General features: G+C 39.9%; 1 protein-coding gene and 1 non-coding gene across 6 annotated transcripts in view; one reads left to right on the top strand and one right to left on the bottom strand.

The window, feature by feature from the left end:
- Nucleotides 1–1361: 1361 nt before the first annotated feature.
- The window catches only part of ZNF112 (zinc finger protein 112), a 40823-nt gene continuing 16446 nt past the window's right edge, over nucleotides 1362–25738 (bottom strand). For all 5 annotated transcript variants that reach the window (XM_045077188.1, XM_013063871.2, XM_045077190.1 and 2 more), the window contains 3 exons: nucleotides 22820–22946; nucleotides 18538–18633; nucleotides 1362–4765 (listed from right to left, as the gene is read on the bottom strand). In XM_045077188.1, coding sequence (XP_044933123.1) covers nucleotides 2280–4765; nucleotides 18538–18633; nucleotides 22820–22946 — 2709 coding nt within the window. In that variant the 3' untranslated portion in view covers nucleotides 1362–2279. The remainder of the gene's footprint in view (nucleotides 4766–18537; nucleotides 18634–22819; nucleotides 22947–25738) is intronic.
- On the top strand, nucleotides 5465–5572 carry LOC123391288. Its single transcript, XR_006605912.1, has one exon. It is a non-coding gene; the product is annotated as a U6 spliceosomal RNA (small nuclear RNA).

Raw genomic sequence — 25738 nt, 5'->3', positions numbered from 1 at the left:
ACTTTGGTCACCTTGTTCATCCAATGAGGGAAATGTGATTGAAAGATTATAATGCAGGGGCACCTGGTGGCTTAGTGGGTTAAGCTTCTGCCTTCAGCTCTCATGATCTCAGGGTCCTGGAATTGAGCCCCGAATCGGGCTCTCTGCTCAGCAGGGAGCCTGCTTCCCCCTCTCCCTCTGCCTGCCTCCCTGCCTGCTTGTGATCTCTCTCTGTCAAATAAATAAATAAAATCTTAAAAAGAAAAAGAAAAATTATAATGCACCAATTTATAACACTACTGAATTGTACTAGGGCATTCTAGGCTAAATTGAGACCTAAAGAAATTTCACAGAAAGAGAAAGGTGCTGACACCCAATTTATCCGTTTCTCCCCAAACCCAGGGAATTTTGAAAATTAACTTCAGGGATTTTTATTCTTTAGTTTTGACCATAATGCCACCTACTGAAATAGAGTAATCACATTTGCGTTCTTAACCATTGGGAATAATATCTCAGCAGTTCATTAATTCAGTAAAGTTGGTAAATGTTAGTTGAAAAAAGCTATAAATGCAGTACAAAAAAGAAAAGACAAAGCCAAAATTTTGCTTGTCAGAGAAAACCATTGTATATATGATGATGAGTAATCTTTCATACAACATCTATGAGGCATGTGTTTGAACACATAGGTATACAGACTTAAATAACTGGATATTATGAAGGTACAATCACATTTTCACTGCACAATATGCATGATTCTTTGTCATTTTTGATTGATGCCTTACTTTGTCACTCCATTTGATAGGAATTTAGAGAAATTTATTCAAACCCTTACTTATTTCCAGTTTAAAAAATTACCCACATTCTACAATTTTTTCTATTAAAATTGCTTTATCATAAATTATTATTCTATGTTTCCAGGTGGGTATGCACATTTTACATATATATACATAGTATTTCCATAGATATATATGTATGTATGTAAAATGTGCATACCCACCTGGAAATACTATATATCCTATATATGGTGTACATACACTATATATATACGTGTACATATATAGTATGACTCTGCTCTAACAAACTTGTGTTGTTTTCAAACCCACCAATAGAATGCATTGTTTTTGGAAGATAGAGACTAGCAAGTAAAAGGCAATCTTATCTTAATAACCAATACATTTCATAAGATGTTCAGAAAAATTCAAGATTTTTCCTTTCTTTGTGTGAGTGGGAGGACAGGGATGGAGAACTTGATAAAATTAAAGCCCTCCAAAAGCATCACAGATTCTAACTAAGGAGGTTTGAATTGGACAAAGACTGTAACTCTTAGAAATCAGTCAGATTAAAAGAACTTTGATGTCAACATGGAGACTAAAGAACCAAAGTATTATAATTTTGACATTTATTAAAAAAGTATTTTTCATTAGTAACCATTTCTGACACTTTTCAAATCTTACAGTAAAACTCTACCTTAACACACAGGGCAGGAGTAAAAAGTCAATTATGTAAAATGCAGTGTAACAAAAAACACTGTTTTTCAGTTTATACTGTCATTTAAAGTGCACATACATGTGTACACACACACACACACACAGTGCTAAACTTAAACTGATGATATACTGTATAGAAAGAGACCACATGGTAAGAATTCAGCTCCCCCTGTTTAAGACAGGACAAAGGATGGGAGCCAATCCCTGCAGGGTTACAGCCAAGTTCACGTAATTTCAGACTGCAATATTGCTTGATATCCAGTATTTCAAGGAATGTTTTCACATTTGAAGTGCTTATATCAAGGTTACTTGCAGGATTCCTCCTCCAAGCATTTTTAAATGTCTTTTTGTGTGGGGGGGGTGGGGGGGAATGAACTTAATAAAATTTTTAAATAGGATACTTTTATACATTTTTAGTCATTAGGCAAAAAGTACTGAGCACCTACAATGAGTTACACAATGTCATGGTTTTGTAAACTCAGTAATGAATGAAGCCTCTTCCCTCACTAAGCTTGTATTAGATAGGACATGGGTTTAGGCACACTCGTCATTGTACTTTTGTTACTCTTATCTTTCAAAAGCCCTAGTGCAACGATAGTTAAAGTCACGCACAATGCCTGTTAAAGTTGTGACAAAATTCCTTTATGGTAACTCTCCAGTTAGATGTCTCTGCTGTGTGGTCGGACTATTGTGAATGTCGAGGTTGGGCAGAAACATTACATTTTCATTAAAGAAATTTTTTCTACTATAATAGCTGTAGCGATTGGAAAATTTCAGTTCCTAGTTGAGGGTTTCAGAACAAACAGAACTGTTTTATAGAACTTCATTTCTGTACGGATTCTCTGATGGATAATCCTTACCATACTCTTCACTTTTATAGAATTTATCACCACTATGGACTCTCTGATGAATAAGGAGACCTGAGCTCCAACGGAAACCCTTACCACATGCATCACATTTGTATGGTTTCTCTCCTGTGTGGACTCTCTGATGAGCCTGAAGATTTGATCTCTGACTGAAGCCCTTTCCACACACCTCACATTTGTATGGTTTTTCCCCAGTGTGGACTCTGTGATGAGCTTGAAGACTTGAAAACCCACTGAAACCCTTACCACACTGTTCACATTTATAGGGCCTCCCTTCTGTGTGGACCCTCTGATGTGCTTGAAGGCGTGAACTCTCACTGAAGCCCTTTGTGCATACCTCACATTTGTATGGTTTCCCTCCTGTATGGACCCTCCGATGTGCTTCAAGGCGTGAACTCTGACTAAAGCCCTTCCCACACATCTCACATTTGTATGGTTTCACTCTAGTGTGGACTCTCTGATGACCTTGAAGATAAGCTCTCTGACTGAAGCCCTTCCCACATACCTCACATATATATGGTCTCTCTCCAGTGTGGACACTCTGATGGCTTTGAAGGTATGACCTCTGACTGAAGCTCTTACCACACTCATCACACTGGTATGGCTTCTCTCCTGTGTGGACTCTCTGATGGGCCAGAAGAGTTGAGGCTTTACTGAAGCCCTTACCACATTCTCCACATTTATAGGGTTTCTCTCCAGTGTGGACTCTCTGATGAATTTGAAGATTAAAGCTCCAACTGAATCCCTTCCCACACTCCTCACATTTGAATGGTTTTTCTCCAGTGTGGACTCTCTGATGGCCTTGAAGGTGTGAGCTCCGACTGAAGCCCTTCCCACACTCTTCACACTTGTATGGTTTCTCTCCAGTGTGAACTCTCTGATGGCCTTGAAGGTATGAATTGCGACTGAAGCCCTTCCCACACTCTTCACATTTGTATGGTTTTTCTCCAGTGTGGACTCTCTGATGGGCTTGAAGGTATGAACTCCGACTGAATCCCTTGTCACACTCCTCACATTTATAAGGTTTCTCTCCTGTGTGGACTCTCTGATGAACATTAAGAACTGACCTATGACTGAAGCCTTTACCACAGGCATTGCATTTGTATGGCTTCTCTCCAGCGTGGGCTCTCTGACGATCTTTAAGTTTTGAATTCCAACTGAAGCCATTCCCACAATCCTTATAAGCTTTCTCTCCAGTGTGAATTTTCTGATGACCTTGAAGATATGAATTTTGGTTGAAGCTGTTACCACATGCATAATGTTTATATGGCTTTTCCCTTGTGTGGACTATCTGAAGGTCCTGAAAATGGGAGGCCAGACTGAAGCCATTACCACAGTCCTCGGAATTATAAGGACGCTGAATGTTAAGATTTGAGCTACAAATAAAACCCTTCTCATATTCCACATCTGTGTATAGTTTCTCTTCGGTGTGGGTTTTCTGGTGAACTTGAAGACAAGAACTCTGATGAAAGACATCCCCATTCTCTTCATATTCATGGGGTTTCTCCACAGTACAGACCCTAAAAATACTGTTAAGGTCTAAGCTATGACTGAAGTCTTTCTCATAAATATTGCATCTACAGGAAGTCTCCCCCGTGTGAAGAAGTTCACAAGTGTTGAGAGAGGGGCACTGACTGAAGTTCTCACCATATCCACATTTACATGACTTCTCCTCTGTATGTTCTCTATGTTCTCTCTGATGGGACTGCAGGTGTGAACTCTCAAAAATACAACCATCTCCTCTATGAACACTTTGATTAATACAAAGAGCTGAACTGTAACTGCAACCCTTTCTACACGGACGGTAAGAATGTGTCTTCCCTTCTAAGTGTAACTGCTGATAAACTTCCAAGCTGGAATCATCACTGAAGGCTTTTCTGTACTCATTACAGGAATAGGGCTTTTGCCCTGTTTGAATTAAGTCTTGATTAAGCAATGAAACCTTCATGATGTTCCCTCCACAATTATGGCAGCTGTAGTTTTTTTCTGTTCGGTGCACTTCCACATTGTCATTGTGATGTGATACCCAACTGGTGCTGTCACACTTACAGAAATTATTTTTCATCAAAATTTGCTGACATCTACACTGATAATTATGTGACTCTGTCAGATACATTTTCCTCCAGGAATGCTGGGATCTCCAAGATGGAAATTCTTGACTTTCTAGGCAATTGGAAACATCCTCTATATGAGTCAATATACAGTTCTCGTCTTCAGAAATATGAACTGGCACTCCTGCCCAAAGCTTGCAGGGGACATTGCCTTGTTTTTGCAACTGAGAAATATTCCCTTGAAAAATTTTCATGGAATCTACACACCTGGTTAACCTGTCTGCACCCTGTTGCCAGGTCTGCCGGGAAGAAACCTCTTTGGGAGGAATGTAGTGTAATCCCACTTCTTGATTACTCTCCATATTGTGTTGACTCTTGGCTCCTATAATAATAAAGAGAATTTAGACATGTGCACAAGTGAATTTTTTATCCAGAGATTTTCAAGATTTTGCACTTAGGTCATGACATGAAACTTTAATGGACTATGGAAAAATTCATGTTACTTTTTTTTAAAAAAAGATTTTATTTGTTTATTTGACAGAGACAGAGATCACAAGTAGATAGAAAGGCAGGCAGAGAAAGAGAGGGAGAAGCAGGCTCCCTGCTGAGCAGAGAGCCCAATGCGGAGCTCAATCCCAGGACCCTGAGATTATGACCTGAGCCAAAGGCAGAGGCTTAACCCACTGAGCCACCCAGGCACCCCTCATGTTACTACTTCTTTTTTTTTTTTTAATATTTTATTTATTTATTTGACAGACAGAGATCCCAAGGAAGCAGAGAGGCAGGCAGAGAGAGGAGGAAGCAGGCTTCCTGCTGAGCAGAGAGCCCGATGTGGGGCTCGATCCCAGGACCCTGGGACCATGACCTGAGCCGAAGGCAGAGGCTTTAACCCACTGAGCCACCCAGGCGCCCCTCATGTTACTACTTCTAAGAGTACTTAGAAAGTAGCTCTTCTTTGGTTATATTCAGGAATATAAGTAGGACCCACATAATTCAGGCTATCTGTATGCCTCAAAATCAGGGCTTTGCAACACAGCCTAGAAACATCAAACATGGTAGCCCTATTAAAACCATGTAAGTAGTGCTCGCTTCGGCAGCACATATACTAAAAATTGGAACAATACAGAGAAGATTAGCATGGCCCCTGCACAAGGATGACACGCAAATTCGTGAAGCGTTCCATATTTTTAAAAGAAAAAAAAAAACCATGTAAGTATTATCATGGGTTTATCATGAGTTGCCTGGAGATCCCACAGACAAACTAGAAGGCGGTCTTCTCAAATTGGAAAGAATAGGATTCAAGCAGACAAATGGTTTTTGTACTGATAATAACTTCTGCTTTTTTTCTCTGGCATGTGGGTATGGCAATGTTTTAGTTTGTGTTAGGAGATAGTGTTAAATGCTGTGCAAAGGTAAACACAGAGGTATCATATGGACTCTCTAATAAACTGTTTATCATCATGAGAATAAACTACTCTTCTAAGTCACTTTATGCTATATCACTATATCATTTTCAACTCTTCAGAAAAAATGGTATGGTATATATGAACTATTATCATTTTTTTTTTTTAGAACCATATTATATTTATCCACTTGTCTGTTGAAAGGCGTCTTGGTTGGCTCTTTCCACGGTTTGGTGATTGTGGCCATTTTTGCTATGAACATTAGGGTACATATGGCTCTTCACTGCATTTGTATCTTTGGAGGGTTTTAGAAGGGAGCGGGGTTGGGTGTTAGGTGAGCCTGGTGGTGGGTATTAAGGAGGGCACGTATTGCATGGAGCGCTGGGAGTGGTACATAAACAATGAATCTTGGAACACTAAAAACACAAAATTAAATTTTAAAAAAGATATTTCACAACTAGCAAAGGACATTGTATAGATCATAATGTGAAACCCTGTGATAGAATTCAACTCCAAAGACAGAAAAAAAAAAAATGGAGGTAGAGGGAGGGAGCACAGCCAAGTTCCCTCACACCTTCGGGTGTCCTTTGAGGCAAATCACCAAAAACCAAAACTCAATGAACACTGACCTTTTCCTGGAAAAATACTTTTTTTTTTTTTTAAAGATTTTATTTATTTATTTGATACAGAGAGAGAGATCACAAGTAGGCAGAGAGGCAGAGAGAGGAGGAAGCAGGCTTCCTGCTGAGCAGAGAGCCTGATGTGGGGCTCGATCCCAGGATCCTGGGATAATGACCTGAGCTTAAATCAGAGGCTTTAACCCACTCAGCCACCCAGGCACCCCTGGAAAAATACTTTAATGTTTAGGGATTTTGAAGCACCAAAAGACTTGAAGACAGGCACATTTTGGTGGAGATGGTCAGTCACTTAGTTATTAACACTCTGCTTATAAGCAGACAGCAAATCCTAATATCCTGGTAAGAAGTATCCTTCCTGCAGAAAATGGATGCAGCAGGGCTGACATAATAATGTACTTTTATCTAGAATATTCATTTATTGAAGAGTGACATAAAAGAGTTGATACTGAAAAAAACATGTCATAAACCCCAGATATTTAAGAGGAATATAAAGTGAAACAATCTTTTAGTTCCCATTTTGGAAAAGAACAACTTGAAGCTTTTATTTTTTTCTTCTTGTTACAGGCTTGGTTTTATTATTATTTTTTAAATTATGTTCAGTTAGCCACTGTATAGTATGTAATTAGTTTTTTTAAAAAAATATTGTATTTATTTAAATATTTTAAATTTAAATTATTTAAAATTTAAATTATTTTTAATTATTTAAATTATAAAAATTTAAATTATTTTAAATATTTTATTTATTTATTTGACAGACAGAGATCACAAGTAGGCAGAGAGGCAGGTGGAGAGAGAGAGAGAAGCAGGCCCCCTGCTGAGCAGAGAGTCTGATGCGGGACTGAGATCACTCAGGAGTCACCCAGGCGCCCTGTAATTAGTTTTTGATGCAGTGTTCAATGATTCATTAGTTAAGTATAATACCCAGTGCTCATCACGACACGTGCACTCCTCAATACCCATCACCCTGTTACTACTCCCTCCACCGTCTTCCCCTCTGAAACCCCCAGATTGTTTCTCGGAGTCCATAGTCTCTGATGGTTCATCTCCCTCTCTGACTTCGCCCCCTTTGGATTTCCCTCCCTTCCCCTATGGTCCTCCATGCTACTGCTTATGTTCCACATATGAGTGAAACCCTATGATAATTGTCTTTCTCTGCTTGGCTTACTTCACTTAACAGAATCCCCTCCAGTTCTTTTCTTTAAAAGATTTTACTTATTTATTTGACAGAGAGAAAGGGGTGGGGGTCGAACAAGCAGAGGGAGCAGCAGGCAGAGGGGAGAAGCAAGCTCCGCGCTGAGCAGGGAGCCCAACGCAGGACTCGATCTCAGGACCCCGGGATCATGACCTGAGCTGAAGGTAGGCACTTAACCGACTGAGCCACCTAGATGCCCCAACACATACTTTTTCTAATACTTGGCAGCCCATTAACTCTCTACAGCATCCAGAAAAGAAAGCAGTAAAAAAGGATTCTTTTCATACATGAATACTATCCTTAAACATAATCATTCTTCCTTTTCTACCTGTGTTTGTCTGTCTGTCCACACTACAACATATTATCTACCAGGATGAACTCTTTGATTCCAGCAAACAGGAGTTACTCAATAAGCATATGGCGAATAGATCCCACAGTGACTCATTCTCACTCTCAGAACTATAAGGGCATGGATACATGTTGTTGTTCATGGGAAAGAAACTGGTGACGGTAATTCTGCCATAAAGTTGAAAAGCTGTCTAAGAGGCAGGGCTACCATTAGGGGATCACCTGCTGATGAGAAAAGCCAAGGTCACAGGAATCTTGTGGATTGAGTTTTTTTAATTTTTAGAATAACTTAAAATAGTGTATTTTTTCTTGTATAATATCTACAGGTAACACCTCATTATCCCCAACTTAAAAAAAAAAAAGAAAAAAGAAAATGCCACACTGATGCCAGGGTGGCATTAGAATTGGAGGCACTGCAAAGACTGCAGGGTAAAACTTGATGGCACATCCACACGTGCTCCTCTTTGTACTTAAGAAACAATGCGAGTGGGGCACCTGGGTGGCTCAGTGGGTTAAAGCCTCTGCCTTCGGCCCAGGTCGTGATCCCAGAGTCCTGGGATCGAGCCCTTTGCTCAGCAGGGAGCCTGCTTCCCCCTCTCTCTCTGCCTGCCTCTCTGCTTGTGATCTCTGTCAAATAAATAAATAAAATCTTTAAAAAAAATTTAAATAAATAAATAAATAAAATAAAATACATTAAAAAAAAGATGAAGTGAAGGGACATACTACAGGAGGCAGATAAAGTAAATAGCTTATGTATGAGAAGCTTGGCATCTAGCTAGAGTTCATCATGATGCTTAGTTTTGCTCGGTATCATCAGAAGCACTCAGTATGCATCCATAACGATACAGTTTAATATATCTTTTGGGACTGACATGGTGGCTTAAGGACATGATGGCAGCTTGCTATAACCAGTTTTTTGGGGGGGGGTGTTAGACGTAAACAATGATTCTTGGAACACTACACCAAAAACTAATGATGTACTGTATGGTGGCTAACATAATAAAAAATAATTTTTAAAAAAAGCTCTTTCAATAGAGAACTGTACATCATTTATGACATGACCCCTCTCAAATATTTAAGAGATTAAAGTTTCCTTTTGATGAGTGGCTTTCTAATGTTAAAGTAATACAGGAAGGGGAAAAAAGGTTATTTCACTTGGTTTCAGGCTCTATGGAAAAATTATGCATTTAACGACAGTAACCTGAACTTCCTTCAGCCAGGGGTGCATACCAGAACACCTTGTCATTTCCTCCTCTTCTCTCAACGTTTAAGTTCTATCTTAGTATCAAAGGCCGGGTGCCGATGAGAAACTGTGTTAAGTCAAATTCATAAATGAACTTTTCTGATGGAGAAAATACACACTGCAAAAGAGCACTAAAAGACCTCATCTCAAGGAGGAAAGCTGAGAATTTATTTCACCTCCTTAGTGATCTTGCTTTAGAGATGGAGAAAGTCCATCATTCCAGCATCTTCTATGAACCAATTCAACAACAAATGTTATACATGTTGTAAATACCAAACAACAAATGTTATACATGTTGTAAATACCAAACAATTCCTTTATTTTTTTTTAAGATTTTTTTTTTAAAGATTTTATTTGTCAGAGAGAGAGAGGGAGAAAGAGCGAGCACAGGCAGACAGAGTGGCAGGCAAAGACAGAGGGAGAAGCAGGCTCCCTGCCGAGCAAGGAGCCCGATGTGGGACTCGATCCCAGGACGATGGGATCATGACCTGAGCCGAAGGCAGCTGCCCAACCAACGAGCCACCCAGGCGTCCCCAAACAATTCCTTTAAATTTAATAGTTAGCTAGTTAGTGAGAGCTAATGAATTAAGAGAAAAAAAAATCTCAATTTATATTTATATTTATATTCCTTTAAATTTAATAGTTAGCTAGTTAGAGCTAATGAATTAAGAGAAAAAAAATCTCAATTTATATTTTCTTTTTCTCTCCTCTTTTTTTTTTTTTAAGATTTTATTTATTTATTTACAGACATTTATTTACAACCCTCAGTTTGTTTCCCAGAGTCTTACGGACCTTTTAGACAGCAAGAGAAAGGAAGGCACTTATTGGGCAGTAGAGGATACGGATAAACACTTGCACAGCTCGCCACTCCCTTCACCACATCTGAGACTTAGCTCTGGGAGAATATATTTAGCCTTTGGAGGATTTCTTGGGTCTCCACTGCTTTTCCTCACCATTGAATGAGCTTGATCTTTCTGTTTTGGCAGGTTATTAGTTATCGATTCAGTTTCCTTATCAGATTGTCGATTTCTTTTCATGTTAAGTTTTGGCAAATTAGGCTCTTCATGGAATTGGTCCATTGCATCTTGTTTATCAAATCTGTGGGCTTAGAGTTTGCCTACAGTATTCCTTTATTATCCTTTTAATGTCCATAGAACCTGGGTGATGTCTCCTCTTCCACGTTTGGGATTAGTAATTTGTATCTTCTCTCTTCTTAGTTGGCCTGGCTAGATGCTTACTGATTTTAATTTTTCAAAGAACCAGCCTTTGTTTTCTTTTTTTTTCCTCTATTGGTTTCCTGTTTTCAATTTGATTTTTTTCTCTAATTCTTATTATTTCTTTTCTTCTGCTGACTTTGGATTTAATTTGCTCTTCTCTTTTTAGTTTTCTAAGGTAGGAGATTAGATGGTAGATTTTAGATCTTTCTCCTTTTTAAAAAAATATTTTATTTATTTATTTGACAGAGAGAGAGAGAGAGAGAGAGAGAGATCACAAGTAGGCAGAGAGAAAGGGGAAAGCAGGATCCCTGCTGAGCAGAGAGCCCGATGCAGGGCTCGATCCCAGGACCCTGAGGTCATGACCTGAACCGAAGGCAGAGGCTTTAACCCACTGAGCCACTCAGGCACCCCAGATCTTTCTTCTGTTCTAATATAAAATGGCTCCAATTCCATGCCACAAGGCTATAATTTTAGAATCAGTTTTAATTCAGTCTGCAGGGGGAAACATATAATATATGGAAACAAAAACAGGTTATGTAGAGTGGGAGCAGAGGGCAAAATGTAGAAAACCCCCTTTATATGAGAGCATAAAATTCGCAGGGCTACCACAGCCTAAGATTTGATATCAGAACCACTATTAATGAACAAAAAAGTTATAAGAAAAACAGACTAAACATATATATAATTTAAAAACCAGATTTGTATATTTTATTAGCAACATGACATTTTCTCCGTATCTTCCTTATGTCTGAAGTTAGTTAAGGCAAATGTGTTAAGTTTTCTATTAAAAAGTAAATCTTAGGGGCACCTAGGTGGCTCAGTGGGTTAAAGCCTCTGCCTTCAGCTCGGGTTATGATCCCAGGGTCCTGGGATTGAGCCCCACATTGGGCTCTCAGCTCAGCAGGGAGCCTGCTTCCTCCTCTCTCTCTGCCTGCCTCTCGCCTACTTGTGATCTCTGTCAAATAAATAAAATCTTAAAACAAAAAAAAAAGTAAATTTTGGCAGGGAATTTTAACTCCAAATAAACATCAGTTTGGCACCTGTAAGATGTCCCTAAATATTTATGAAAGGTTGTGTTAGAACTTGAGGTTTAGGGGCGTCTGGGTGGCTCAGTCAGTTAAGCATCTGACTTTGGCTCAGATCATGATCTCAGGATGCTAGGACTGATCCCTGCATCGGGCTCTGTGCTCAGTGGGGAATCTGCTTCTCCCCTTCCTCACTGCCTCTCACCCTCTCATGTGCACTCGCTCTCAAATAAATAAATAAAATATTAACAAAAAAAGTCCTTGAGGTTTAAATTATGGTTAACATATAAAGTTAAACTATGGTTGTAATTATTAACACAGTGATGTTTGATATCCTAGTAAGCAAGAAGGGAATTAAAATTACTGAAGGAAACAGCTGAGAACAGCTGAGACCCACTGATAGGAATGGGGAGTTTCTTTGTTCAGTGCCAGACAATAATAATCTAAAGAAAGAGAATTAAAGATGAGGAATTCTTGAGAGACTATGGACTCTGAAAAACAATCTAAGGGGTTTGAAGTGGCGGCGGGGTGGGAGGTTGGGGTACCAGGTGGTGGGTATTATAGAGGGCACAGATTGCATGGAGCACTGGGTGTGGTGAAAAAATAATGAATACTGTTTTTCTGAAAATAAATAAATTGAAAAAATTTAAAAAAAAAGATGAGGAATTCTTAGGGACTGTCTGTAAGAAAAACACCAACTTCTCAGCTGTTCTTTTTCACTATAGGGAGTGACAATCAGGTTGGGACAGAGAAGGAGATCAGAGTGCAAGAAAATATCTGTGAGAGATTATTTAAAGATAATGCTGAAGAAATCTGGCCCACCAGTGGACTCATGGCACTTTATTTTTATTTTTAAATTTAATTAATTAATTAATTAGAGAGAGAGAGAGAGACCAGGTGGAATAGCAGAGGGAGAGGGAGAAGCAGACTCCCCACTGAGCACAGAGCCAGACACTGGGCTCGATCCAAGGACCCGAGGATCATGACCTGAGCTGAAGGCAGACACTTAACCAACTGAGCCACTCAGGTGCTCCTCACAGCATTAAAATATAAGGCGGGAGGAGGGGGTAAGAAATAAGAGAGGGAGACAAACTATGAGAGACTCTGGACTCCAGGAAACAAACTGAGGGTTGCAGAAGGTGGGGGTATTGGGTAACCGGGTGATGGGTGTTAAGGAGGGCATGTGATGTGACAAGCACTGTGTGTTCTATGCAACTAATGAATCACTGAACCACATCAAAAACTAATGAAGCACTGTATGTTGGCTAACTGAACATAATATAAATAAATAAATAAATAAATAAACAGATTAGTGCCATGAAGCCAAGAAAGCTTCAATACTGAAAGAGCCTAATGTGTGTTCTGAAAATACTTTGATCTTCATTGAAGGGGAAGTTTCTGGGTTTCTTCAAGGTGTTCAAATGCTGGTACTGGCTTCAGGGTCCCTCAGCAGAAGAATCATTAGAACCAGAAGAGCTGTGCCACTTTGGGGTGTGTGTGTGTGTAACACACGTGCACACATGCAGTCATGCCCAAGTTGCTCCTGGTAATGTGAATGTGGAGGTTTCTCTGCAGTAGTTGACAGATACAAAAATCTCACACAACACTCCTGCTGGTATATCTGACATCCTTGACATGTGCTTTGGAGTCTATCATTCCATCCTCAGACTTTCTAGGGGCCTGGACAGTAGGAAGGATTATAAACTGGGAAGGACTGAGATATATTTAGCATCTCTTGAGAAATAAAACCGAGCCACAAGGACATGAAATGTACCCCTGGTTGAGGGGGAGCACTGCCTCTCTGTGGACTTGGGGGGGCCTCTTGCCAGATACTATGCTCACTGATGTATAGAGTTGCTGCTTTCCAGTCACTTCCCACAGAGAAAATTAAAATTGCCAAATACTTTTCTGAAAAGTTTAGTGGATTCAGATCTAGCTGTAGCCAGCCAATTACCAAGAGGAAGAAGAGCACGATAATTTGTAGGGAGCACCTTCTTACTTAAAGATGAGGGGATTCCTGGGGGGGCTCGGTCGGTTAAGCCTCTGCCTTCCGCTCAGGTCATGATCCCAGGGTCCTGGGATGGAGCCTCGTGGAGATCCCTGCTCTGCCCCTCCCCCTGCTCCTGCTCTCTCTTGCTCACTCTCTCTCTCCCTCAAATAAATAAAATCTTAAAAAGAAAGAAAGAAAGAAAGAAAGATGGAGGTTACTAAAATTAAGGATCTCATGGTTAATGAAGTGGATGGTTTGGATATTATGGGAGATGACACTCTCTCATAATGCAAATGAAAAACAGAAACAACTTGCTATAGAAGAAAAAGAAAAAGAAAACCAAAGCCCTTGGTTTGTGGAGCCATGATGTCTGTCTGGCCCTATGGACCGAAACTTCGCTTTCCATCCCTGCTCTGGGAGTTTCATTTTTCATCAGCAGCCACAGGCACTGTTAAGGTACAGGGCTGGTAAAGGGCCATCACTCAGAGCCCCTGGGGACTGTGACACCTCATGGAAGCGAGGGCTGCAGGTGGCTCTAAGAGGCTGATGGCTGTACCTCAGACGGAATTAACCTGGCAGTTCCACAAAACAGATTCTGTTTACTTATGTGGCTTGATAAGTTGACTGTATATACACCCAATCACTTGTTTTACTGTAAGTAAAATTATTTTGCTTATCACTTTCCAAATATGAGACATGATTTAGTGACTGGCAAGGAAGGCCGTACTTTGGAAAGCAGATTACGAGATATTGCCAGATATATTTGGAACGTATGACCTAGAACAGCGTGAGAACACTAGTGGTGAGAAACCATTTGTGAGGCTTAAAATCGATTTAGTAGGTGATGCATGTAACTTAAAAAAACCCAGAAGATATCCGCGGTACACTGCATGTCCAGATATCACTGCATGAAATACTTGTTTCAGATGTGCAGATATATACGTAAACATACATCTGTCTATACAGGGTTATATTACATAGCAGGGGACGTGACTGGAAAAGTACGAAAACCACTGGTCTAGATATTTGAGGAAAGTATAAACTTCACAATGAAATAATAGCAAGGCTCAAATGCAAAGTTCAAATGTGGAAATGTGGAAAAATATCAATGAGTAGGTTTGTACCTTTTAGTTTCATGCCTACACGGGCTAAAGTTTCAAAATATAAGGAACAAATTAGCACTTGAAATAGATTCTTTCTCAGGGGCGCCTGGGTGCCTCAGTGGGTTAAAGCCTCTGCCTTTGGCTCGGGTCATGATCCCAGGGTCCTGGGATCGAGCCCCGCATCGGGTTCTCTGTTCAAGTGGGGAGCCTGCTTCCTCCTCTCTCTCTCTGCCTGCCTCTCTGCCTACTTGTGATCTCTGTCTGTCAAATAAATAAATTAAAAAGAAAGAAAGAAAGAAAGAAAGAAATAGATTTTTTCTCTCCCTCAGGATATGTGAACCTTGAGAGTTCAGCTTCTTTTTTTCTGTTTACAATGGCCTCCAGCTGAAAGTTATACCCTAGATCCTCAAGAGAACGAAGATTTGAAGAAAAAAAAAAAATCTGGGCATTTCTTTAAGCTAATAATAAACTATTGGATAAATTAAGAAAACAATCCCATTTACAACTGCATCACAAAGAATAAAATATCTAGGAATAAATTTAACCATGGAAGTGAAAAACCTATAGGTTGGAAAAATTACAAGACACAAAATTAATGAAAGAAATTGAAGAAGACACAAATAAATGGAAATATATTCACGCTCATGGACTGGAACAATTAATATTGTTAAAATATCCATGCTACCCAGAGCAATTACAAATCCAGTATAATCCCTATCAAAATCCAATGGTATTTTCTGCAGAAATAGAACAAACAACCCCAAAAATTTGTATGACAAAAGATCCCAAATAGCCAAAGCAATCTTGAGAGAGAACAAAGTTAGAGGTATCATACTCCCTTATTTCAAACAGTATTACAACACAATGGTAATTAAAATAGTGATGAGCACTATGTTATATACACAACTGATGAATTACTGAACACCACCTCTGCAACTAATGACATACTATATGTTAGCTAATTAAATTTAAATAAGTAAAAAGATAATAAATAGTATGGTATTCATATAAAAAAGGCACAATGGAAGATCAATGGTACAAAGATCAATGGAACAGAATAGAGCCCAGAAATAAACCTGCACTTATATGGTCAGTTAATTTACAACAAAAGGAGCAAGAATATGCAGTGGGGAAAAGAAATCTCCCCAACAAATAGTGTTGGGAAAACTGGACAGCCACATGCAAAAGAATGAAACTGGACCACTTACTTACACCATACACAAAAATGAACTCAAAATGGATTAAAGACTTGAACATAAGAAACTAAAACCATGAAACTCCTAGAAGAAAACACAGGCAGTAAGCTCCTTGACCTCAGTCTTGGTGATTATTTTATCTGACACCAAAAGGAAAAGCAACAAAAAAATAAAAGGTGGGACCACAACAAACCAAAAAGCTTCTGCAGAGCAAAGTAAACCATCAAAAAAATAAAAAGGCAACCTACTGAATGGAAAAAAATAACTGTAAATCACATAGCTGAAAGGCTAATATACAAAATACATGAATAATGGCTACAACTCAATAGCAAAAAAAATCCCCAAACAGACCACATAGAAAATGCGCGGAAGATCTGAATAGATATTTTTCAAAAAAGACACAGATGGCCAATAGACAAGAAAAGATAGTCAACCGTCACTCATCATCAGGGAAATGCATATCGAAGCCACAGTGAAATACCACCTCACACCTGTTACAATGGCCAGCATCAAAAAGGTGAAAGAGAGAAAGTGTTGGCCAGGATGCAGAGTAAAGGGAAGCCTCATGCACTGTTGGTGGGAATGGAAATTTGTGCAACCACTACAGAAAATGGGTTCCTCAAAAAATTAAAAAGAGAACTACCATATGATCTAGTAATTCCGGAGAGTGGGAGGGGTGGGGAAAAAAAAAAAATCTAGTAATTCCACTGCTGGGTACTTATCTGAAGAAGATGAAAATGTTAATTCAATAAGATATATACATTCCTGTGTTGATGGCAGCATTATGTACAGTAGCCAAGATAGGGAAACAACTGAAGTGTCAATCAATAGATGAATGGATAAAGAAATTGTGGTGTGGGGGGTGCCTGGGTGGCTCAGTTGGTTAACCCTCCACCTTCAGCTCAGGTCATGATATCAGGGTCCTGGGGTCGAGTCCCGTATCGGGCTCTCTGCTCAGCAGGGAGCCTGCTTCCCTCTATCTCTTTCTGCCTGCCTCTCTGCCTACTTGTGATCTTTGTCAAATAAATGAATAAAATCTTAAAAAAAAAAGAAATTGTGGTGTGTATACACACACACACACACAACACACAAACATATTACATACACACACTGGTGTGTATATATACATATATATGCACGCATACATATATAGGTATGTATGTATATATACATATATGTGTGTATATATATACATACATATATATACCTATATCTACCTATAGATATTGATAGATAGGTGTATATAGATATAGACAGATAAATATAGATATAGGTATATATATATATATAGTGTAATATTACTCAGCCACAAGAATGTAATCTTTTTTTTTTTTTTAAAGATTTTATTTATTTATTTGACAGAGAGAGATCACAAGTAGGCAGAGAAGCAGGCAGAGAAGGGGAGGAGGGGGAAGCAGGATCCCTGCTGAGCAGAGAGCCCCACGTGGGGCTTGATCCCAGGACCCTGAGACCATGACCTGAGCCGAAGGCAGAGGCTTTAACCCACTGAGCCACCCAGGTGCCCCCCCCCCTTTTAAAGATTTTATTTATTTATTTGACACAGAGATCACAAGTAGGTAGAGAGCCAGGCAGAGAGAGGGTGGAAAGCAGGCTCCCAGCTAAGCAGAGAGGCCGATGCAGGTCTCCATCCCAGGACCCTGAGCCGAAGGCAGAGGCTTTAACCCACTGAGCCACCCAGGTGCCCCCACAGGAATATAATCTTGCCATTTGCAACAACATGGATGGACCTCAAGGGTATTATACCAAGTGAAACAAGTCAGACAAAGATAAACACTGTATGATCTCTCTTATGTGTAGATTAAAATACCATAAGAAGATACCAAGTTTACAGACTCAGAGAACAGACTGGTCGTTTCAAGAGGAGGGGGTTGGGGACCGGAGATATAGGTAGGTATTATATATATATTTTTTTAAGTTTAAAGAAACTGAGTAAGAATTTTAAGAAAACTGCAGCTGGGTCAAGAGACTCTTCAAGTGTTAGAGGGTAAGAGGATGAAAAGAGAGGGCAGAATGGAAAGATAAAGAACTGGGCATTTGAACAAGGAAGTCAATGCAAGAGGGTCTCAGTTGAAATTGCTACCTGGGAAGGACCAGTTATGACGCTGGCACAGATCACTTTTGATATTGACTCTAGTTGACTGGCTTTTCTTAATCTTTTAAGGATAATGGCTACCTAATTTTTTTCTTAAAAATTTTATTTATTTGACAGAGATCACAAGTAGGCAGTGAGGCAGGCAGAGAGAGAGGAGGCAGGCTCCCCGCAGAGCAGAGAGCCCGATATGGGGCTCGATCCCAGGACCCTGAGATCATGACCTGAGCTGAAGGCAGAGGCTTGAACCCACTGAACCACCCAGGCGCCCCAACGGCTACCTATCTATACTCAAGCACACCTACACCATTAGAATTAGGATAGGCCTTCATCAGAAAACAAACAGCATTCTAGAATATCCTTTGATTGTGCTGATTTATTCTATGCCTGCCAGCTGTCCCACGGAGGACTGAGGACAGTTAGGGCCTTGCATCTGTTAACCAATTCATTCACTCAAGGCAAAGAGAAAAGCAAGTCGAGTAACCCGAAGCAGAAGCATAATTATGATGGTCTGATGGGCAGCAGTGAGGCAGAGCAGAACAGAATGAATGAGCAGAAGTAAACACCTATAGACAAATACGGAAAGCCAGACGTGGCTGAGGGCATAGACAGCTTAGGGCCTGACATGTTCTGATTCATGTCTAAGGAGAGAATCTCTAGCTGCTGTGTTACTGCAGGACGGTTCTTACCTAAATATCCATCTCTTTGGGTTTCTGTCTCTATCATCAAGAGCTTTTCTTCTCTCTCCAGCTGGAATATAAGGTCTGGCTTGAAGGGCTGGTTCCCTGAAGAAAGGCAAGGAGAGCAGAAGTTTAAAGTTTTGATGAAGTCCAACTGATCTTTTGTTTGTTTGTTTCTGAATCATGCTTTTGGTGTCTACGAACTGTTTGCCTAACCCAAGGTCAAGATTTTCTCCTGTGTTTCTTTCTAGAAGTTTCATACTTTTACAGTTTCCATTAGGTCTTTTACCCACTTTGAGTCAATTTCTTAGTGAGATGCAAGGCATGGGTACAGATGCATGCAGAAGTCTAAATGTTTCATCACCCTCTGTTGAAAACACTGTATTTTCTCCAGTAAATTGCTGTGACACCTGTAATACATCTAAAATAGTTTTAGGGGAGGGTGCCTGGGTGGCTCAGTGGGTTAAAGCCTCTGCCTTCAGCTCGGGTCATGATCCCAGGGTCCTGGGATCAAGCCCCGCATGGGGATCTCTCTCAGCAAGGAGCCTGCTTCCTCCTCTCTCTCTCTCTCTGCCTCCCTCTCTACCTACTTGTGATCTCTGTCTGGCAAATACACAAATAAAATCTTAAAAAAAATTAAAATAAATAAAATAAAATAGTTTTAGGGGGCGCCTCGGTGGCTCAGTCATTAAGCAGCTGCCTTTGGCTCAGGTCATGATCCCAGGGTTCTGGGATGGAGCCCCATATTGGGCTCCCTGCTTGGTGGGAAGCCTGCTTCTCCCTCTCCCCCTGCTGTTCCCCTGCTAGTGCTCCCTCTCTCATGTGTCTCCCTCTGTCAAATAAATAAATAAAATCTTAAAAAAAAAAAAAGTAGTTTCAGAATGGCTTCTTCCATCTCACTGCAATAAGCAAATCCACGAGAAATTCTTCAGGACTGCAGTTTGTTTTCCCATCCCCCTCCCACTGCACCTAACACTAAGGGGACACAGTCATGTGCTGTGCTCCTTAGCTACGTCCCTAAGTTCTTTCTTTCTTCGCTCTCTTCAGTGTGGTTAGGGTACCAGTTTCAAATCTAATTAATTTCATTTGTTTCATTGTTCTTTTAGTTTTAGATGATCATACTTTTGCATTCTTATTTTTTGTCTTTCAAGATTATATTTAAATTCTAGTTAGTTAACATAGAGTGTAGTGTTTGTTTCAGGGGTAGAGTGCAATGATTCATCAGCTGCATTTAACACCCAGCGCTCAGGGCGCCTGGGTGGCTCAGTGGGTTAAAGCCTCTGCTTTTGGCTCAGGTCATGATCCCAGGGTCCTGGGATCGAGCCCTGCATCGGGCTCTCTGCTCGGCGGGGAGCCTGCTTCCTCCTCTCTCTGAATGCCTCTCTGCCTACTTGTGATCTCTGTCAAATAAATAAATAAAATCTTTAAAAAAAAATAATAACACCCAGCGCTCATTACAACAAGTGCCTGCCTTAATGCCCATCACCCAGTTACCCCTCTTACTTGTTTCTTATTTAATTTGTATAATGCATTGAACTAATGGATTCTCAAAAATCCAAACCAGTCAGAAAGGCACACCCAAAGGTGTGTGACACATATCTTCCACACTCTTACCTCCTACTCACTATATGAGACTGGCTTCATGAATCTCTAATTAATCCTTCTTGGATTTCTTCTTATAAAGACAAGCAGATAGACGGAGGTTTCCTTATTTCCCTTCTTTCTTACACGAATTGCAGTATACTATTAACGCTCTTTTGCATTTTGTTATCTTTGGGGAAAATTCCTAGAAGTGAATTGCTAGGAACGTTGCTGGATAATTATCAAATTCCCCTCCTTCAGGGCTGTTTCATTTTGCTTTCCTACTTCTTATGCATGAGATTTTATTTATATTCATATTTATTTTTATATAAATTTATTATATTTATATAAATATTATATATTTATATTTATATTCCCCGCAAATTCCCCCACAAAACTCCAGTGTTGAGTATTTGAATTTTTGCGCATCTCACAGGCGAGAACTGGTATTTCAGGATAATTTTACTTAACATCTCCCTTATGTTTCATGAAATGGAACATCTACTCATGCGTGTAGACGCATAAGCACATGAAATATGCACATGCACACGTCTACCTTCTAGGTCTACCCCCCGAGACCAAGAAACAAAGCCACCGCAGTAGCAGTGACAGTACCCAGCATTCAGATCCTGTTGTTAAAAATCACTCTCCAAGAAACAGATGACTCCAGAGCTGGGGTTATGAAACAAAAGATTAACACAGAGCAGCATCTATGCCATAAAGTAAAGGAAGTGCTCAAAAATATGGTGGGGGCATATCACAAAAGGCCAAATTTGGAAAAATTTCAGCACCGAAGTAATTACAGTAATATTATAAACCATTTTTTACAAAAAGAATTCACAAGTCTCGACAAATACATAAATAAGTAATTAAGGCACGTGGGGCTCCTGGTTACTGTAGAAGGCCAAGAGCTGACTGCCAACTACGAAGGAGGTAATAAGTCAGAAAATCATTTTGTAAGGACCCTCGTAAAGACCAGCAAAGGCAAGGATCAACACTGGATGTTAAATCTACAGGGAAATATTTGTGTGGTCTTAAAAGTGTTGCCCTATGATTGCAAGAGAAACAAAGAGGTAATTTTATAGTGGAGAAACTGGACATCTGGACTGGGGGATCAAAATCAGCACACACCAATGAGGGACAGATGCTGTGCCTCTACCTGGGATGTTCCCAAAAGGACTGCCAATGTCAAGTTCCAGCCAGAATGGATCATTGAACCAAATTATAAGGAAGTATTAGGAATGCTGTATGAAAAATGGGGGGCACGGGCAAGGGAGGAATAATAGTATTCTTCCAAAATGTTGCTGTCACAAAAGACAAAGAAATTGCTGTGGAAATGCTCCAAATTAAAGGAGGCTGAAGAGATGTGACAGTCAGACTAGACACAAGACTAGGCCTCACTCTGGAGAAAGAAAAATGTGCTTTTGGGAATGTAACTGGCTCTACTGATAAAATCAGAGCATAAATGAAAGATTGGATAAAAGTCTTACAGTTGCACTGGGAATATGTAAGAGAATATTCTTATTTCTACAAAATACACTGTTCAGTGAAGAATTAAGCTTGCTCAAAGAGAGGTCTGGTCTTTATCCCCAGCTCTTGGGAAGTGATCTTTAAGTCCTTGGGATTTCCTGTCTCGTAGGAATGTCTTTCTCATGTGGAGGCTTTGGACAACACCAGATTGCTTACCAATGTGATTTATGGTGGGGACTTTGGGCCATCTGCTATCAGTCTGATTTCCAGAGGGACTGAAAACTAAGGTCACACATTCAGGTGTCCAGCCACATCTATATGGCCAAACCACAGTAAAAGCTCTGGACACCACGGCTCGTGTGAGCCTTCCTGGTTGGCAGTGCTATACTCCATGTGTACCATGACCTGTCACTGCTGGGTAGAGTCCCTGCGGTCTACGTCTCCTCTGGGAGAGACAATTAGAAGCTGGTGCTGGAAATCCCCTGGACTCTGCCCCAGGTGCCTCTTCCCTTGGCTCTCTCCTTTTCATTTAATAAAGTGTAACCATGAGTATAACCACTTTCAGTGCTTTCTGAGAGTTCTTCTAGGGAATTATTGAGGCTGAGGGTTATCTTGGGGACCCCTGAGCTTATAATTGGTGTCAGAATAAAGGCAATCTTGGGGACTCCCAAACTCTGCATATACACTGAGGCATTTAGAGATAAAGGGCCATGGTGTATATAAATTACCCTCAAATGGTTCAGAAAAAAATATGAATATCCATATGTTACCATACATACACATATATGTGGAGAGAGAAGGAACACGCTCATAAATAAAATAAATGGGTACAAATATTACTCTAGGTGAATCTAGGCAAAGGCTATAGGGGTACTCTTCTTCTTACTTCTGCAAATGTTCTGTAACTTTTAAGTTATTCACAAATACACTGTTAAAGGAAAAAAAAATACCTCTGAAAAATCAAGTTAATACATAGTTGCTTTTGCTGGCACCCTTGGCCTGGGTGGGAGGGCGGTGGGCGGGGACCGGGGGGGGGCAGATAAAAAAGTTAGAGTAACTCACTAAACTGACTACATGACAAACAACAGGGCTGGACCACAATTTGCCCCATTATATACTGCGAAGGACAGAAACATCTTGTCAGTGTTGGACGGCGATTATTAGGACTCTTATCTGACCAAGCATGATTTCAAGGGTCTCAGAGCTTCAAACACCTGAGACACCGAGAGCCTGTCCTCACCCACAGAGACCAGGTTCCTGAAGTTCTCCAGCATCACGTCACGGTACAGCTTCCTCTGGGCAGGGTCCAGCAACCCCAGCTCCTCCTCACTGAAGACCACCGCCACGTCCTTGAACGTCACCGCCTCCTACAACACCAAGCACATGCAGACTGTGTTTATGGAAGAGGGGCAGCACTGAGAAAGTGTCAAGGATGGGAAGCTGTTCTAGAATCTGGGGGACCCAATCAAAGTAGCTGCCTTCTATGACACTCATTCCGTCCACCAAAAGGGACGCAAGAAATCGTGGACATTACATCGCTGCCAAACAAACAAACAAACAAAGAGCTGCCTTTTGTTAGCACTCCTAGGCTGCTATAATTTTAAATTTATAATTTTATAATTTATAATAAATTTATAATTTTAAATTTATAATTTTAAATTTTATTAGGAACACCATTTGCCCCCAGAAAAGCTTTAGTACCAATAGCATGTGATGGAGAGTCTCTGTTCTCCATTTTACACACACACACACATTCCACTTACTTAGTTTGACAAACTTACAGGTATCGGTCTTTTACATACTGTTGGAGTATGGAGTTCACCCTCTATGCACCACCCCCCCCCGCCTGGAGTGTGCAGCGGTGGCGTGGGCACAGCTCCAGAGCCGGGCTGCCTGTCCTCACACTGAATGCTCTGCCTCGTGCTAGCTACCTGCCCTTGGAGAAGGTCTTCATTCTCTCCTCCATGTGCTGGTACCTGTACCATAGGGTACGCATAACAACATGAGCGACTCTAGGGAAAGCAATTTGGAGCAGGGCCTGGCACAGAGTACCCAAAAAATGTTAGCTATTATTATGATTAGTATTATTTATTTTTTAAAAGATTTTATTTATTTGTCAGAGAGAGAGAGAGCACAAGCAGGCAGAGGCAGAGCAAGAAGCAGGCTCCCTGCTGAGCAGGGAGCCTGATGCAGGACTTGATCCCAGGACCCTGGGGTCACAACCTGAGCTGAAGGCAGATGTTTAACTGACTGAACCACCCAGGCGCCCCTTATGATTAGTATTATGATCACGTCTGTCATCCTACTGCAGCACTGTACAGTAAGTCAATGATCTAGGTAGGATACGATCAACTCATCTAAATAATGCAGTTTTAGATTATCTATCATAAACAATGTCACAACAAAAATCCCTTGGATTATCTCCTTAAAATGAATATTGAAAAGTAGAAATGGTAATGCTGAATGAAAACTTTCAGCATTTTGATTCATGACAGGTGTTTCCTCCAAAAAAGATTTTTCCAGCTCATTCTTCTTCCACATATAAATCCCTAAACTTCTATACCAGATACGAATACTTAAAACAGATATGAATGCCAGATATGAATACTTAAAAAAAACTCTGATAATCTCAGAAGTAAATTTGGGAAGTAAAGACCAGTTATTTAGAAACATTTTCACAAAGCTGATTAGTAATGAAGACCACTCCCTTTTATGTATTTGCTGGTCATCTCTTGCTCTTGCTGCATTCAAAATATTCATTTTGGGGACATTAAGTTCTTTCTTCCAAATATGTTGCAAATATTTTTCATTCTACTTGGGCTATTTGTCTTATAACTTTTTACTGTAGTAAAATGTAAATTTTTTGTGTGAAGATCTTTGTTCTGGCTGGAGCTCCAAATGTCACCACCTCAGGCCTTGGTCTCTGAATGAAAAAGAAAGATGAAACAATGTTTTGTTTTGTCTTTCTTTCTTCCAGTATCTCTTTCCTGATACTCTTTATCCAGAAGGGAAAGGCTTTGGAGTTGGCAAGATACTTTGGAGTTGGCCAGATACTCATCTGCTACTGTAGGAACTTGAGCAGGACTTGAACTTCCATGAACCTCTTACCTTCATGTTAACAGTGCAGATTATTCTAAATCCCCCTTGGAACAGTGGATAAAGTGACAGATGGAAAGTGCTTGGATGTCCTACAGTATGACTACAATTTTTAAATTAAGTATCTATATTACTCTAATAAATTAATCCATGAAAGGTGAAACACACGAAAGTACATAAACATACAAAGACACAAAGTTTCAGGTTTGGGGAAGAAAAAAATCGAACTTTTTGTATGAAAACATCTCACAATTTTTTTCTGAGTTCATTTTCAGTATGATCCTGTTAGACAAAAACATCTTTTAGGTATTCTTTTTGTAAAATACCCGAGGCATCACTTAGGAGAAAAAAGTTTCTTAGTTTTGAGTCGCTACAACGGAAGGAAAAATTATCTTAGAATTCTCTCAGAATTGCTTTTTGTGGGGCACCTGGATGGCTCAGTCAGTTGAGCATTCAACTCTTAGTTTATCGTCAGGTCATGATCTCAACGTAATGGATCGAGCCCTGCATCAGGCTCCATGCTCAGTGGGGAATCTGCTTGAGATTCTCTCCCTTTCCCCTCCCTTATAAATAAACAAATAAATAAATTAATTAATGATCAATCTTTCAAATAAATAAATAAATCTTTTAAAAAGTTGCTTTTTAAGTAAAGACTGTATGTAGCAAAACTGATACTTCTGCACAAAACTGCTAGAATCCTCAAAAACTTAAAAACTTATGAATGGGGAATAGTGAAAAGTGGGGGTGGGGAACAGTGTCCACTAAAATAATATTAGATGGCAAATTAAGTGTTATAATCTTAAGTGAAAAAATTCAAAATTGTATCTATCATTTTATATAATAATATATATAAAATACCTGAAAAAATAAATAATTTATAAGCAGAGTGATGTGAGCTTTTTCATTTTTTTGAATTTCTTTTTTTTTAAGATTTTATTTTTAAGTAATCTCACACCAGTGTGGGGCTCAAACTCACAACTTTGAGATCAAGAGTTGCGTGCTCCATTGACTGAGCCAGCCAGGTGCCCCCATTTAAAAATCTTTTCTCGGGGCACCTGGCTGG

The sequence above is a fragment of the Mustela putorius genome, unplaced genomic scaffold (genome assembly GCF_011764305.1).
Source record: "Mustela putorius furo isolate JIRA1106 unplaced genomic scaffold, ASM1176430v1.1 tig00000196_pilon_pilon_pilon, whole genome shotgun sequence".
NCBI classification, from domain to species: domain Eukaryota; kingdom Metazoa; phylum Chordata; class Mammalia; order Carnivora; family Mustelidae; genus Mustela; species Mustela putorius.
The sequence above is the reverse complement of the archived record's forward strand: the minus strand, read 5'-3'. Positions and strand labels throughout refer to the sequence as shown.